The sequence below is a fragment of the Pristis pectinata genome, chromosome 3, assembly GCF_009764475.1.
Source record: "Pristis pectinata isolate sPriPec2 chromosome 3, sPriPec2.1.pri, whole genome shotgun sequence".
NCBI classification, from domain to species: Eukaryota; Metazoa; Chordata; class Chondrichthyes; order Rhinopristiformes; family Pristidae; genus Pristis; species Pristis pectinata.
This window is the reverse complement of record NC_067407.1, coordinates 5,902,655-5,918,796: the sequence shown is the minus strand read 5'-3', so window position 1 is coordinate 5,918,796 and position 16,142 is coordinate 5,902,655. Positions and strand designations below refer to the sequence as shown.

At 45.9% G+C, this 16,142-nt stretch overlaps 1 protein-coding gene across 6 annotated transcripts in view; it reads left to right on the top strand.

The window, feature by feature from the left end:
* The window catches only part of adgrl2a (adhesion G protein-coupled receptor L2a), a 775,507-nt gene that overhangs the window by 704,621 nt on the left and 54,744 nt on the right, over positions 1-16,142 (top strand). For all 6 annotated transcript variants that reach the window (XM_052010661.1, XM_052010657.1, XM_052010658.1 and 3 more), the window contains 4 exons: positions 7,415-7,537; positions 8,514-8,713; positions 11,585-11,758; positions 13,397-13,606. In XM_052010661.1, the coding sequence (XP_051866621.1) occupies positions 7,415-7,537; positions 8,514-8,713; positions 11,585-11,758; positions 13,397-13,606 (707 nt within the window). The remainder of the gene's footprint in view (positions 1-7,414; positions 7,538-8,513; positions 8,714-11,584; positions 11,759-13,396; positions 13,607-16,142) is intronic.

The following is a 16,142-nucleotide window of genomic DNA, read 5'->3' as shown; positions in this document are numbered from 1 at the left end:
CAACATCTGGAGGCACATTCACGAGGCAGCAGGTGCTGCCATCTCAGACTTGCAGTTCTGCAGATTACGTTTCAGATATTTAAACCCTGAGATTCAACAGGATTTCTGCTAATACAATCAGTGGATGCTTATTTGCAAACATCCCCTCCATCCGAACCTTTACTAGAAGCTGGCACTGTCAGACCAGGAGCAAGGAACCAAGTTATCGAGTCATGGAGACATACAGCACGGAAATGGGCCCTTCGGACTAACTGGTCAGTGCCGACCAAGATTCCCATCTAAGCTAGTCCCTTTTGCCCGTATCCTTCTAAACCTTTCCTATCCATGTACCTATCGAAGTACTTTTTAAACGTTGTTAATAAATACGGCATATGGTGTATTGTCTTTCATCAATCATGGAATTGAATTTAGGGGCCGAGAGGTACTGTTGCAGCTATATAGGACCCTGGTCAGACCCCACTTGGAGTACTGTGCTCAGTTCTGGTCACCTCACTACAGGAAGGATGTGGAAACCATAGAAAAGGTGCAGGAGTGATTTACAAGGATGTTGCCTGGATTGGGGAGCATGCCTTATGAAAACAGGTTGAGTGAACTCAGCCTTATCTCCTTGGAGCGACGGAGGATGAGAGGTGACCTGATAGAGGTGTATAAGATGATAAGAGACATTGATCGTGTGGATAGTCAGAGGCTTTTTCCCAGGGCTGAAATGGTTGCCACAAGAGGACACAGGTTTAAGGTGCTGGGGAGTAGGTACAGAGGAGATGTCAGGGGTAAGTTTTTTACTCAGAGAGTGGTGAGAGTGTGGAATGGGCTGCCGGCAACGGTGGTGGAGGAGGATACGATAGGGTCTTTTAAGAGACTGTTGGATAGGTACATGGAGCTGAGAAAAATAGAGGGCTGTGGGTAAGCCTAGTAATTTCTAGGGTAGGGACATGTTCGGCACAACTTTGTGGGCCGAAAGGCCTGTATTGTGCTGTAGGTTTTCTATGTTTCTATGTAAATGTAGTTATTGATCAAGCACTTCCAGTGGCTTCAGAGAAGGGTTTTGTCCCATGTCCAACACGTCCCATGTCCATTATCTAGTAAGATAGGAGTGGATTGACTACATTAGACATGTAATTGGAGCCCATGATAGTGGCTGCATTCTATCACAAAGACTCAGGAGAATAGGAGCAGGAGTAGGCCACTCGGCCCTTCAAGCCTTCTCTACCATTCAATATGATCATTAGCTACTCTACGCTGGCCTCAACTCCTCTTCCGTGCCAGTTCAAGATTAGAACACAGAACAGTACAGCAGAGGAGCAGGCCCTTCAGACCACCATGTCTGTGGCGAGCATGATGCCAGATTTACCTAATCCCTTCTGCCTGCACAAGGTCCATATCCCTCCATTCCCTGCATAGTCATGTGTCTATCTATAAGCCTCTTAAATACCATCGTATTTCCTTCCACCACCATCCCTGGCAGCCCGTTCCAGGCACCCACCACTCCCTGTGTAAAAAACTTGCCCCACGCATCTCCTTTAAACTTTCCCCCCTCTAACCCCCCTCTGGATCTCCCCCAATCCTTCAAAAACGTATCTACTTGTACCTTAAATACTTCTAACGATTCAACCTCCATGACTATAATTTTTATTCCAGCTTTTGCCCTCTTCCTTTCCAGTCCTGATATAAGATATTTACTGGATAAGGTAAGATATTTATTTATCAGTCACATGTACATCGAAACACACAGTGAAATGCATCTTTCTCCATTACTGAGAATGTGCTGGGGGCAGCCCGCAAGTGTCGCCACGCTTCCGGCGCCAACATAGCAAGCCGACAACTTCCAAACCCGTACGTCTTTGGAAAGTGGGAGGAAACCGGAGCACCCGGAGGAAACCCACGCAGACACGGGGAGAACGTACAAACTCCTTACAGACAGCGGAGGGAATTGAACCCGGTTGCTGGCGCTGTAATAGCATTATGCTAACCACTACACTATCGCGCCATCATGAAGGGTCTCGACCCGAAACGTCGACTGTTTATTTCCCTCCCTGCCTGACCTGAGTTCCTCCAGCATTTTCTGTGTGTTGCTCCAGATTCCAGCATCTGCAGAATCTCTTGTGTCTCCATAACCCTGTAGGTTGTGGAGGCTGAATCATTAGAAGTATTTAAAGTTGAAGCAGATATCCTGGAAGCTTGTTCTCCATTTTGAGTGTTTAGGGATCAGAGAGCCCCAAGAGCAAGTGGGGCCATTGCATTTCTTCAAGGAGGCTTTGGGCACGTTTGCCTGTTAACCTGTTCTCATGACAAGAGTCCAAAACAGAGGAATTTCTGGGAACAATCTCCACCATTGTTTCATTCTGGGAAAGATACAGTTCCAGGAATTGGGGGTACAGAGAGTCAGGCTTAGTTTTTAATGGTTACTTTCAGATGAAGGTTTCTTTTTAATGGGATAATCGCAGAGGAATCCAATCTCAAAGTTGTCAGGAAGATCTGGCCCGCCAGCTATTTCTGGAGAAATAGTAAATGTATTTTAAAGGAACTTAGTTATCACCCTCGGAGGAGTGAGAAACAATAAGAGAATTTTCCCAGTCAGGGTGTCAGTGACGAATGACACTGGGAGGAAATCTGTCTCCATTGTATTTCACGAATTGTATTCAAACTGCAAAAATATATTTAATGAATGGCATTGTTCTTTTCTTTTGGGGTCTGCTAGATGTGCAGATGTATTTTTTTTATAATTAAATACAAGGCTGGAAGACAGACACTGCATGGTTTCACTGCTGAGTTAGCATGAGGAAGCGGGTAAGGTGGTTCTGTAATCCAGAACATATAAATTAAAGATCCCCCTTCTCACCTCGCTCCTGCCCTCCCTCCTCTACTGCTGCTGCTGTGAGAATTTTGAAACAAAGTTCTTTTTCGAAAAGAAATCTGGAAATTAAAAAAAAAGGCAATCTGAACCAAAGTGACCGTGAAGTTGTTGGATTGCAGTTAAAGTTCCCACAGGTTCGCTAATATCCTTGAGGGAAGGAAACCAGTCTTCCTTACACACTCTGGGTTTATAAATGGCTCTAGTCCCATGCTCAGTTTTAATGGCCTTCTGTACTTTGAGACCTTGCTGTGTTTTTCCAAGCAGCACTGCCAACCCTGCAGCGCAGGTAAGGTCGGATGCTACCCAGCGATATTTGTGTCACTGTGGAGTCATACAACACAGAAACAGGCCCTTCGGCCCACTATGTCTGTGCTGACCTTTATGCCGATCTACACAAATATGTTTTGCCCGCACTAGGACCATATCCATCCATGCCCTGCTGATTTGCGGCACGGTAGTGTAGCAGTTAGTATAACACTATTACAGCGCCAGTGACCCGGGTTCAGTTCCCACCGCTGTCTGTAAGGAGTTTGTACGTTCTCCCCCTGATTGCATGGGTTTCCTCCGGGTGTTCCGGTTTCCTCCCACATTCCAAAGACGTACGGGTTAGGAAGTTGTGGGCATGCGATGATGGTGCTGGAAGCGTGGTGACATTTGCGGGCTGCCCCCAGCACATTCTCAGTAATGCAAAAAGATGCATTTCACTGTGTGTTTAGATGTACGTGTGACTAATAAATAAAATCTTAACATCTTAACTGTCTAAATGCCTCTTAAACAGAGCGATTGTATCTGATTTCGCCACTTCCTCTGGCAGCTTGTTGCAGGTATCAACCATTCTGGATGTTGCCCAGACTTGGGGGCCTGAGTTACAAGGAGAGGTTGTGTAGACCAGGACTTTATTCCCTGGAATGTAAGAGATTGAGGGGAGACCTGATAGAGGTATATAAGATCATGAGGGCATAGACAGGGTGAAAGCACACAGTCTTTTTCCCAGGGAGGGGGTGCTAAAAACAAGAGGGTTTAAGATCAGAGGCGAGAGATTTAAAAGGGACATCAGGGGCAGCTTCTTCACACAGAGGGTGGTGTGTATTTGGAATGAGCTGCCAGAAATAGTGGTTGAGGCAGGCACATCAGCAACATTTAAAAGCCACCTAGATAAGTACATGGGTAGGAGAGGTTTAGAGGGCTATGGGCCAAACCCAGGCAGATGGGACTAGCTCGCTGGGCAACACAGTCAGCATGGACGAGTTGGGCTGAAGGGCCTGTTTCCATGCTGTGTGACTCTATGACTCTCTGTATAACTAAACTTACCCCTCAGACCCCCTTCAACTTTCTGCCCTCTCACCTTAAACCTGTGTCCTCTAGTTCTCAACTCCCCTGCCCCGGGAAAAAGATTCTGACTCTCGATCTTATCTATGCCCCTCGTAATTTTATAAATCTCGATAAGGTCAGTCCTCAGCCTCTGACATTCCATTGGGAATAAACACAACCTATTGAGTCTCACCTTATAACCACAGTTCTCCATTCCAGGCAACAACCTGGTGAATCTCCTCTGGAATCTCCCAGCTGCAAACATATCCGTCCCCTAGTGTGGTGACCAGACCTGCACACAGTACTCCAAGTGTAACCTAACCAGTGTTTTAAGAAGGGGAGGGATGAGACAGGGGCTGGCAGGTGATAGGTGGATGAGGAGAGGATAGGGATGATGTGTACTCAATCTTTCCTCATACAGCAAACCCATCATCCCTGGCGTGAATCTTTGTTGTCTTCCCCTTGAGGCAGTCACATCCTTTTTTAAGGAGACCAAAACCTTGTGCAATGTTCTAGTTTATTTAGCATCTTTTAACATCAAAACTGATCTCATGTTGATGTGCTTCATGGAAACATTATCACAGGAAGAAAGCTGATGCACTGACCCAACCACATTAAAAGGCAGTGGGACAACTGACCAAAAACTTAGTCAAACAGGTAGGACCATCTTTAAGAAAGGGAGAGACAGACAGACAGACAGACAAGCGCACACACACACACACACACACACACACACACACACACACACACACACACACACACACACACACACAAACAGACAGCAGACACATACACATACAAACACACATAATCAAGACTGCAGATTCTGAATCTGCAGACAGACTGACAGACAGATACACACACACACGCGCGCGCACACACACACACACACACACACACACACACACAGACAGCAGACACATACACATACAAACACACCCACACAAGACTGCAGATTCTGAATTTGCAAACAGACACACACACACACACACACACACACACACACACACACACACAGAGCAGACACACACATGCACACAGCAGACACACACACACACACACACACACACACACACAGAGCAGACACACACATGCACACAGCAGGCACACACACACAGCAGACACACACAGCAGACACACACACACACACACACACACACACCATAACACTCACACACACACCCCAACACACACACACAAACCCACACACACACACACACACACGAGACTGCAGCTGCTGGAACCTGCAGCCAGAGAACAAGCTGCTGGAGGAACTTGAGGCAGCATCTGTTGGGGGGGAAGGGATGTCGATGTTTCGGGTTGGGACCCTGCATCAGGTTGAGTAAGGGAACTTCAGAGCAGGTCTGGGTAGGGGAAGACACAACTGCCAATGGAGGGACAATTACATTTAGAGGAAGTCAGGCCAGAGCTGGAAGAGATATCGCAGGGAAAATAGAAAACTGTCTCTAGAAAGTCTTGACCTTCTTTATGTCTCTTTTCCCTCCCCATACCCACTCAGCAGGTCAGGCAGCATCTGTGGGAAGAGAAACAGCGTTAATGTTTCAGTGACGTGGGTTCTGACAAAAGGTCTTTGACCTGAAAGTTTAATTGTTTTTCTTTCAGCAGACACTGCCAGGCCAGCTTTACACCATTTTCTGTTTACATTTCAGATTTTTAGCATCTGCAGTTTATTGATTCAAAGAAATATCACAGAGTCGAATGAGCCGGAGAAACTTAATCACAGAACAAAATCAGCCACTGTGATTTTGATTGGACATTGGTAAAAGAGCTGGAATACAGTGAGAATACAGCCATCCACTAAATGTGAAATACTAAGTTCTAAGTACTTGTTTGAAGTTGTTGATATTTAAATGGGCTATGGGAGTATTGTGGTTAAGTTACTTGGCAAGCATAGGAGTTGGGACATCATGTTGCAGTTGAAAAAGTCATTGGTGAGACCGCTTTTGGACTACTGTGTACAGTTTTGGTTGTCCTGTTGTAGGAAAGATGTGGTTAAACTGGAAAGAGTGCAAAAAAGATTTACAAGGATGTTGCCAGGACAACCAAAGTTATAGGGTTTATAGGGACCTAGCCAGGCTAGGTCTTTATTCCTTGGAACGTACGAGAATGAGGGGTGACCTTATAGAAATGTTTGAAATTATGAGAGGAATAGATAAGGTGTACGGTAACAGTCTTTTCCCCAAGGTAGGGGAGTCCAAAATTAGGGGGCATAAGTTTAGAATGAGAGGGGAAAGAGTTAAAAGGGATCTCAGGGGCAACTTATTCACACAGAGGGTGGTGAGTATGTGGAACGAGCTGCCAGAGGAAGTGGGTGAGGCAGGTACAATAGTATCATTTAAGAAGCACTTGGATAGGTACATGGAGGGGCGGGGCTTGGAGGGATCTGGGCTAAACGCAGGAAATTGGGACTAGTGAGGTGGACACCGTGGTCGGCATGGACTGGTTGGGCCGAAGGGACTTATCCGTGCTGTATTGCTCTATGACTCCATGACTTTTAAGTAGCTAGAGTGGACCATGAATAGGAAGGCAGTATGAAGCAAACACAGGCAAATGGGACCAGCTCAGGAAGACACCTTGGTCGGCATGGATGAATTTGGCCGAAGAGCCTTTTTCTGTACTGTTTAACTCCACGACTCTATGAATACTTTGTCTGGAGAGTTTAAATTCAAGCAATTAAATTGGTATCGGTATTGTCACATGTACTAAGATACTGCACTGTGTAATGAATTGATCTGTCCGATCAGTATGCAAGACAAGTTTTTCACTGTACCTCGGTACAAGTGACAATAGTAAACCAATACCAATTTAACGTGCTGGTTTCAATAACAGGAACCATGGCACCACTGGAATGTTGTAGAAGCCCATCTCCTTCTCCAATGTCCTCATAGCAAGGAAATCAGAATTAGGTTTATTATCACTGACTTATTTGAAGGGGAATTTGTTGTTTTGTGGCAGCAGTACAGTGTAAAGACATAAAAATTACCATAAGTTACAAAATAAATAAATAGTGCATAAAAAAGGAATAACGAGGTAGTGTTGATGGGTTCATGGACTGTTCAGAAATTTGATGGTGTCTGCCATCCTTATATAGCTCCAGACCTACCAACATCTCTTCAATTCAGGGTACTTAGCTGGTGGGCAGTAAAGGTTGGTAATTTGAGCACAGACTTCGACTAATTAGGCTCCTTGATTCCTCTCTCCTTGCTCCCTCTGCCCTGGCTCATACAGTACTGGAGGTCGGAGTGCTCAGCACAGAAGGCCAAGTGAAAGACCTGAAATTTCCCCAGGGTTACATGGGAGGAAACTCCATTCAGCTTTCCGGAAATACCATTAAGCAAAACAGTCGGACTGGTAAGTGTTGTCCCCAAAATGATCCAGGATCTCCATCCAACAAGGAACACTGCTGTGTGCTTAAAAAGAGCAGAGAATACTCAGCAGGTCAGGCAGCATTTGTGAAGGTAAAAAATGAGTTAACTTTAACTCAGTTTTTCCTTCTGCAGTTGTTACCTGACCCGCTGAGAATTTCCAGTGTTTTCTGCTCTTATGTTAGATTTCCAACATTTACGTTTTATTGTCTTTGAAGAGAAAAGATTCTGTGTCTTCCTTTCTCGGAGTTGACATGAAAGTCAGGGTCATTGTGGACATTTTGAGTTAACGGTGTGTTTCTTTATGGAGCTGCCACTTGGGTAGATGTCCCATAAATGTGAGTCGAGTCAAAGTCAAAGTCGAGTTCATTGTCACATGCACACATACATGTGTGCACAGGTGCAAAGAAAAACTTACTTGCAGCAGTATCACAGGCACAGAGCATCAGATAAGCAGCATTCACAAGAAAATAAGCAGCCTTCATACGAAAAATAAATTAAACATAAATTATACACAATTTTTACAAGAAAGAACACAATTAGAACAAAAAGAAGTCCATTTTCTTGCAAAGTGGCCATAGTGTTGCTAAACTGTAGTGATTACAGTTGTGCAGGCCAGTTCAGGAACTGAATGGTTGAAGGGAAGTAGCTGTTCTTGAACCTGGTGGTGTGGGACTTCAGGCTTCTGTACTCCTGCCCGATGGTAGCTGCGAGAAGATGGCACGGCCCGGATGGTGGGGATCTCTGATGAGGATGTTGCCTTCTTGAGGCAGCGCCTCCTGTAGATACTAGCGATGGTGGGGAGGGATGTGCCTGTGATGTATTGGGCTGTGTCCAATAAACATTTGTGTTCTGCGCGGGTGTTAAAGGGAATGTTTTAATGGGTTTTTAATGAGCTTTTTTCTGCCCTCCCTCCTGCTCCACCCATTCCCCCATCCTCCAACTACACTGGGTTGGTACAGCGAAGCTGGTGTTTACACTGTACAAAAGCCTGGGGCAGTTCCTCACGACGGAGAACGCAACAATCAAGGTGGCAGGGGACGGTAATGGGCGGAACTACACCATCGCAGTGAACTCACACATTATCGCGGCGTCAATCAACAAGGAGTCCAGCCGCATCTACGTGACAGAGCCGGTGGTCTTCACCTTGGAACATATCGATGTGAGTTGACCTTCTCCCACTGCGTGAGATCAAATCTCCTGAGGTCTACCCTTTTTGATACAAATACTTACTTAGGCTTTCCGCATTCTGTGCCCTGCATAGTTAAGGTGACAACCAGGTACAATTTGCTCATTGTATGGCAACTGCTCTGCCTGAGACCGCAAAAAACTGCAGAGAGTTGTGGACACATCTCAGCACATCACGGAAACCAGCCTCCCCTCCATGGATACTGTCTACACTTCTCGCTGCCTCGGTAAAGCAGCCAACATAATCAACAACCCCACCCACCCCGGATGTTCTCTCTTCTCCCGTCTCCCATTGGGCAGAAGATACAAAAGCCTGAAAGTACATACCACCAGGCTCAAGGACAGCTTCTATCCTGCTGTTATAAGACTATTGAATGGTTCCCTAGTACGATAAGATGAACTCTTGACTTCACAATCTACATTGTTATGACCTTGCACCTTATTGTCTGCCTGCACTGCACTTTCTCTGTAGCTGTGACACTTTATTCTGCATTCTGTTATTATTTTACCTTGTGCTACCTCAATGCACTGTTGTAATGAATTGATCTGTACGAACGGTATGCAAGACAAGTTTTTTACTGTACATGTGACAATAATAAGCCAATTCCAATTCCAATTCATTGGTGCCACCATTTCATGGGGCCACCATTTTAAGCCCACCTTCTAACTGCCCCTGAGTGCAAACAGCGAGGGAAAACGTCAGAAACACTCAGCAGGTCAGGCAGCATCTGTGGAGAGAGAAAAAGTTGACGTGTCAGGTCCTGGACCCAACATCAGAACTGGGAAAGGCAGGAAAACAAGTTGATTTTCAGTAGGAGAGAAGGTGGGGGAGGGATGGATGGAACAAAGAAAATATCTGTGATAGAAAGAGAATCAGAAACTGAATTAGATTTATTATCACTGACTTAGATGACGCAAAATCTGTTGTTTTGCAGCAGCAGTACAGTGCAAAGACATAAAATTACTATAAATTACAAAACATTAAATATATAGTGCAAAAAAAGAAATAACGAGGTGGTGTTCATGGGTCCATGGACCGTTCAGAAATCTGATGGCGGAGGGGAAGAAGCTCTTCCTGAATCGTTGAATGTGGGTCTTCATACCAAATGGGTTGAAGGAGGCAGCTGGAGTCGCAGTTACAAGCATGTTATGCTTCCCTTCCAGTCTTTAATAAGGTGTAATTGGTAATTGGTTTATTATTGTCGCATGTACCGAGATACAATGAAAAACTTTGCTTGCATGCCATCCATACAGATCATTCCAAACATAAATACGTTAAGGTAGTACAAAGGGAAAAGCAATAACAGAATGCAGAATATAGTGTAGCAGCTACTGAGAAAGTGCAATGCAGACGGAGATATAAAGCTCAAGGGCCACAACGAGATTGTGAGATCAAGAGTCCATCTTAATCATCCAAGAGGTCTGTTTAGGAGTCTGACAACAGTGGGATAGAAGCTGTCCTTGAGCTTGTTGGTACGTGCTCTCAAGCAGCCAATTAACCCACCAACCTGCACGTCTCTGGGATGTGGGAGGAAATAGGAACACTTGTGGAAAACCCACGCAGTCACGGGGAGAACATGCAAACTCCACACAGACAGCACCCGAGGTCAGGATTGAACCTGGGTCGCTGGAGCTGTGAGGCAGCAGCTTTACCATCATTCATGCACGGATGTGATGCTTATCTCCATCTTACTGATAGAAATCGGAGAAGTAATGTGTGACCTACATCCTTTGTTTATAACCTGCAGTAAAGCCAGGAATCAACCCCATGACGAGGACACGTGAACAAACGTGTCCCCATTGAGACATGGATGTGCCGCTGTATGTTTCCGCCTGCCTGAGATCTCGATGCCCAGGTCCTGTTGGTAATCAGAGCTGGACCTCACGGTGCTTATACAGTGGAGAGCCAGTGATGCAGATCAAGCTGGGGCAGGAGGGGAGATGGTGTGATCACAGTTCATGTCCCCTCACCTCCACGGCTGTGTGACTCCCATGGGGAGAGTTCCCAAAGGTTGTACGCTGCTTCCAAAGGTTCCCAGTGACAACATTCATCATCTGTGATCCCTGCAACCAGCTGCCTTTGGAAACTCGTCAGCTAAGACTTTACTGCAGCAGTCAGGATGTAAACCACCTGAATTCTTTTTACTGTTTCTTTGAGGAGACCCAAATGTACCAAATTTGAATGAAATCCAATATTTATTCATCTCTACATTTATCGATAGTGCTGTACTGTTCAATTTGCGAACATAAGAACATAAGAAATACAGAGTAGGCCATCTGGCCCATTGAGCCTGCTCTGCCATTCAATAAGATCATGGCTGATCTGGCCGTGGACTCAGATCCACCTTCCTGCCTTTTCCCCATAACCCTTAATTCCCCTACTGTGCAATCTGTGTCTTAAATATATTTGATGAGGCAGCCTCTACTGCTTCCCTGGGCAGAGAATTCTACAGATTCACTACTCTCTAGGAAAAGCAGTTCCTCCTCATCTTCGTCCTAAATCTACTTCTCTGAATCTTGAGGCTATGTCCCCTGGTTCTAGTCTCACCTACCAGTGGAAACAACCTTCCTGCCTCTATCTTATCTATCCCTTTCATGATTTTATATGTTTCTATAAGATCCCCTCTCGTTCTTCTGAGTTCCAGTGAGTACAGTCCCAGACGACTCAATCTCTCCTCATAGGCTAACCCCCTCATCTCCGGAATCAACCTGGTGAACCTCCTCTGCACTGCCTCCAAAGCCAGTATATCTTTTCTGAATGGGTTAACATAGTTTAAGTTTTGTCACTTCCCATGCCTTGTCTTCAGAAAGTTGAGACCCTCTCTCTGCCTCTTTTTTCTCCCAGCCTGACAACTACTTCAACGCAAACTGCTCTTTCTGGAGCTACTCAGAACGTACAATGATGGGCTTTTGGTCCACCCAGGGGTGTAAGCTGATCGACACGAACAGGACTCACACCAAGTGCGAGTGCAGGCACCTGACCAACTTTGCCATCATCATGGCCCACAAGGAGATTGAGGTGAGCTTCTGGCGGGTTGTCAGGCTCATTCTGTGCAAGGACGCGCGGGCAGGGTGAGACGCTTCCCACGCCCCCTTTCTCAGCCCTTCCTGTTGTGCTGCGGTGATCTACACCCCGTCTTACTGACGCTGTTTGGGCAGTGGTGGTGAGGTGCAGATTCCATTGAACGAGGGCTTGGGAGGTGCGCAGAGTCCCGTAACTGGAAGACACTGGGATTAACAGGAAAGCTGGGCGTGATGTGAGATGGGTGCACCGAGGTGAAGGTGAGAACGTTCAGGAGAGTTTTGGTAACACAAGCGGTTGTTATTTGGAAGACATAGCTTGAAAGAAAAGTGGAAACAAATTCAAGAGGAGCTTTCAAATGGGGATTAGATGTCCAAACAAAAATGGACTTGCAGAGGTGTTGGAGGTGGAGTGGTGGGGATGGAGGGGATGTGATTCATTGGATTGCTCTGTCAGGGAACTGCCCCAAACACACAGGACCAAACAGCGTCCTATACCACATGAATCTATGAACATGGTTTCCTGGAGGCATTTTTGGATGATGTTGTATCCAAGTCAACATTATGGAGCAGACAGGGGCCACTTGGACCTGGTTGACAGGGCTAGGGCATCTGGACAGAAGGGCAAAGAGTCATAGTGTTGTACAGCACAGCCAACCTTCCTCGCTATCCACAGTGCCAACAATTTCTGTGTCATCTGTACACTTACTAATCATCCCTGTTACATGCAGGCCCTTGGGACTCAATGGGTGAATTTGCCTCTTCATTCCCTTCAACAGTTCTGTGAAGCACTGCAAGGAACGGGTTCCCGTGGGTCTGTAATCAAAGGGGGCAAGAAAATTGGGCTGTTTGGATCAGTCCTCCAAAGATCCAGTTCAGACACATTGGCATCCAGTCACATTGCACCATTTGATAGTTGATGGGCCATCAATAACAATTGGGCACTTATTCCCAACCAACACCAGTGCAGAGTCATAGAGTCATACAGCACAGAAAATAGGCTCTTCAGCCCAACTTGTCAATGCCGAACAAATAGCCTACCTGAGCCAGTCCCAGTTGGCCCATATCCCTCTCAACCTAACCTGTCCAAACGTCTTTTAATCCTTGTAATTTTACCCACCCAACCACTTCCTGTGGCAGCTCATTCAATATACCCACCACCCTCTGTGTGAAAAAGTTGCTCCTCAGCTCCCTCTTAAATCTTTCCCCTCTCACCTATGCCCTCTAGTTTTAGACTCCCCTATCCTGGGAAAGAGCCTGTGATCATTCACCTTTTCTATGATCTTATCTACCTCATGATGCTATGTTTATCTCTGAAAAGTCACTATGCAGCCTCCAGTGGTCCAGGGAAAATATCCCCAGCCTACCTGCCTCTCCTTTATAACTCAAGCCATCATGTCCAGGTAACATCCTTTCCTGCACCCTTTCCAGCTTAATGAGATCCTTCCTATAGCTGGGCGGCCAGAACTGCACACAATATTCCAATTGCCGTCTCACCAAGTATCTGGAATTTAAGGTGACTTCTCTCTTCATAAGGGAGTGGGTTGCAATTGTGCGGGGGAGGCAGGGTGGGTGAGCCGTTACCTGTAGGTCACTGTTCGTACATGCTAAACCTTCCTTCAACCTTTGCCTGCAGTTCACCAACGGAATGCATGAGCTGATTCTCTCCATCATCACCTGGGTGGGAATCATCATCTCCCTCGTTTGCCTGGGCATTTGCATCTTCACCTTCTGCTTCTTTCGAGGCCTCCAGAGCGACCGTAACACCATCCACAAGAACCTGTGCATTAATCTGTTTGTCGCAGAATTTATCTTCCTCGTGGGCGTCAATAAGGTGAACTACCAGGTAAGGGTCTGGCCAGGTGATTGATTTCCTTGTTGTGGCTGTTGCGAAATGAATGAGACTTTATACCCAAAAACTTGGGTGTAACATACTTAACCTTACAGTACTTCGGGCCTACAATTCAGGCCTTGCTTAACAGCAGCCAACTTGTCACATTAAACAAGGAGAGACGGTGCGCTGGCCTTCGTTAGTTGGGGGATCGCGTTTGAGAGCCAAGAGGAAACACTGCAGCTCTGTGAAACTCGGGTTAGACCACACAGAGTATTGTGTTCAGTTCTGGTCACCTCATTATCGGAAGGATGTGGAAACTTCAGAGAGGGTGCAGAGGAGGTTTACCAGGATGCAGCCTGGATTAGAGAACACGTCTTATGAGGAAAGGTTGAGCGAGCTAGGGCTTTTCTCTTTGGAGCGACGCAGGATGAGAGGAGACTTGACAGAGGTGTACGAGATTATGAGGGGCATAGATAGAGTGGACAGCCAGCACCTTTTCCCCAGGGCGGAAATGGCCAATACCGGAGGACATCCGATTAAGGTCAGAGGGGAGATGTCAGAGGTAGGTTTTTTTACCCAGAGAGTGATGGGTGCCTGGAATGCACTGCTGGGGATGTTGATAGAGGCTGATACAATAGGGATATTAAAAAGACTCTTAGATAGGTAAGTGGATGTGAGAAAAATGGAGGGTTATGGGCTGTGTAGGAGGGAAGGGTGAGATTAGTCAAGGAGTAGGTGTTTATACAGGTCAGCACAACATCGGGGGCCAAAGGGCCTGTACTGTGTTGTACTGTTCTATGTTCTAGATGGCAAGTTCATAAATCAAGTATGTTTATGGATTACTGGAAGGACATAATTGCCTGGAGCACTTGATGGTGAAGCAGATTACGAATTTGATTGTTCTGCAGGGTTTAGGATTTACAGCATAGGAATAAACCATTCAGACCAACAGCTCCCGTATCAGTGCTGTCAGACCCAGTTATTTTCAAATCTGCAGGTTCTTTCAGGAGTCCACGAATAAGTTGAAAACAACTTGGGGTTCACAAAGTTTTACTGGAAAAGTTTGAAGCAAAGAAACAGCCACTGAGCACGTTTACTACTAGGAGATGAGCTGAGACAAAAGGAACTAAAGATGAGCGAGGGGGAGGGGGAACAGAGTAAGGGGAAAGAGAGAGATTGACAAAAAAACGACACCTTTTATACCTGAGATAAGAGGTGCTCCTTAGCAAACAATAGTCCAGTCAGAAAACCTATTAGATACCTGTGGCAAAACCGACCAATGAGAAAACACATTTTCACCTGATGGATGAACCAGTAAGTTAAAAAGCAGTTATACCTTGTGCAGCCACTTGAGGTATATTAAACATTATACATGTTAAAAAACTATTTAAAACAGTTGAATCTAACAGTGGTTACATGTCACATTGGTCTCACACCTATCAGCATATCTTACAGTTTTCCTCTGATGCATCTCCTCAGCCATACCAATGTGATCATGGCCTCCATATTTTTGGGGGTAAAAGAATTTATTCTGAATATCTTATTAGTTTTCATAGCGACTTTCATTCATATGTCAGTGGCTTCCTAGTTTTGGATTCCCCCTTCATCTAATCTATGTCAGAAGCTCTCTCTGTCCTAACAGAATCAGATAATGTGAAAGTGGGTACAGCTCATCTGTAATGTATGGTTGAGATATCAGGACCAGAGGCACTTCACTGGTACGTACGTTAACTCGTTAACTCTAACTTCACTGGTATGCATGTCCACATTGTTGCTGGGCTAATTCTTCATCTGGAAGTACAACCATTGAAGGACTGGTCCATTAAGGCGGCTGTGTCATCCCCATAAATACTCTGAATGTTGTGATTAACATCAGCAGTGGTATGAGGGAGCAGGGCAGTCAGACAACAACCAGATGCTGATTTTTGCAGAAGGAAGAAAGAAAGTCCCAAACACTAGTCTTGGGGATTGCATTGGCCAAGAGATAAATTGTCAAGTTCAGCTGTTTCTTGACACTGTGTGTGAACCAGTGCTCACGAACTGACATTTTATGATTTAATGTTTATTTTGAAATGTGTAGTGTTATCTTTTACGGCATTACAGGTCAGATAGCTGAGGTCTGAGCAGGAAGTATGGGTGCTGATGACCGCCTTGTGGTACACTGCACAGCTGCCCATTCCCCAAGTCTGAACTTTGAAGGGGGTGGGGGGGGCGGGGGGGGAAGAGGGGGGGTTACACAAGAGACTGCAGATGCTGGAACCTGGAGCAACGAACAATCTGCTGGAGGAACTCAGTGGGTCGAGCAGCATCTGTGGGGGAGAAGTTGGGAGGGAAGAAATTGTCAACGTTTCAGGTCAAGGCCATGCCTCAGGACTGAGACTGCAGAGGGGAGATGGCCGGTATAAAGAGGAGAAGGGGAGGGATGAGACAGGGGCCAGTAGATAGTTTGTTGCTGTTGATGGAGTGGGGGGGGGGGGGGGGTGCATGCAAGGACTGATTAAAACTGTGTCACCCATTAACATAGTCATACACATGCAAACAGGCCCTT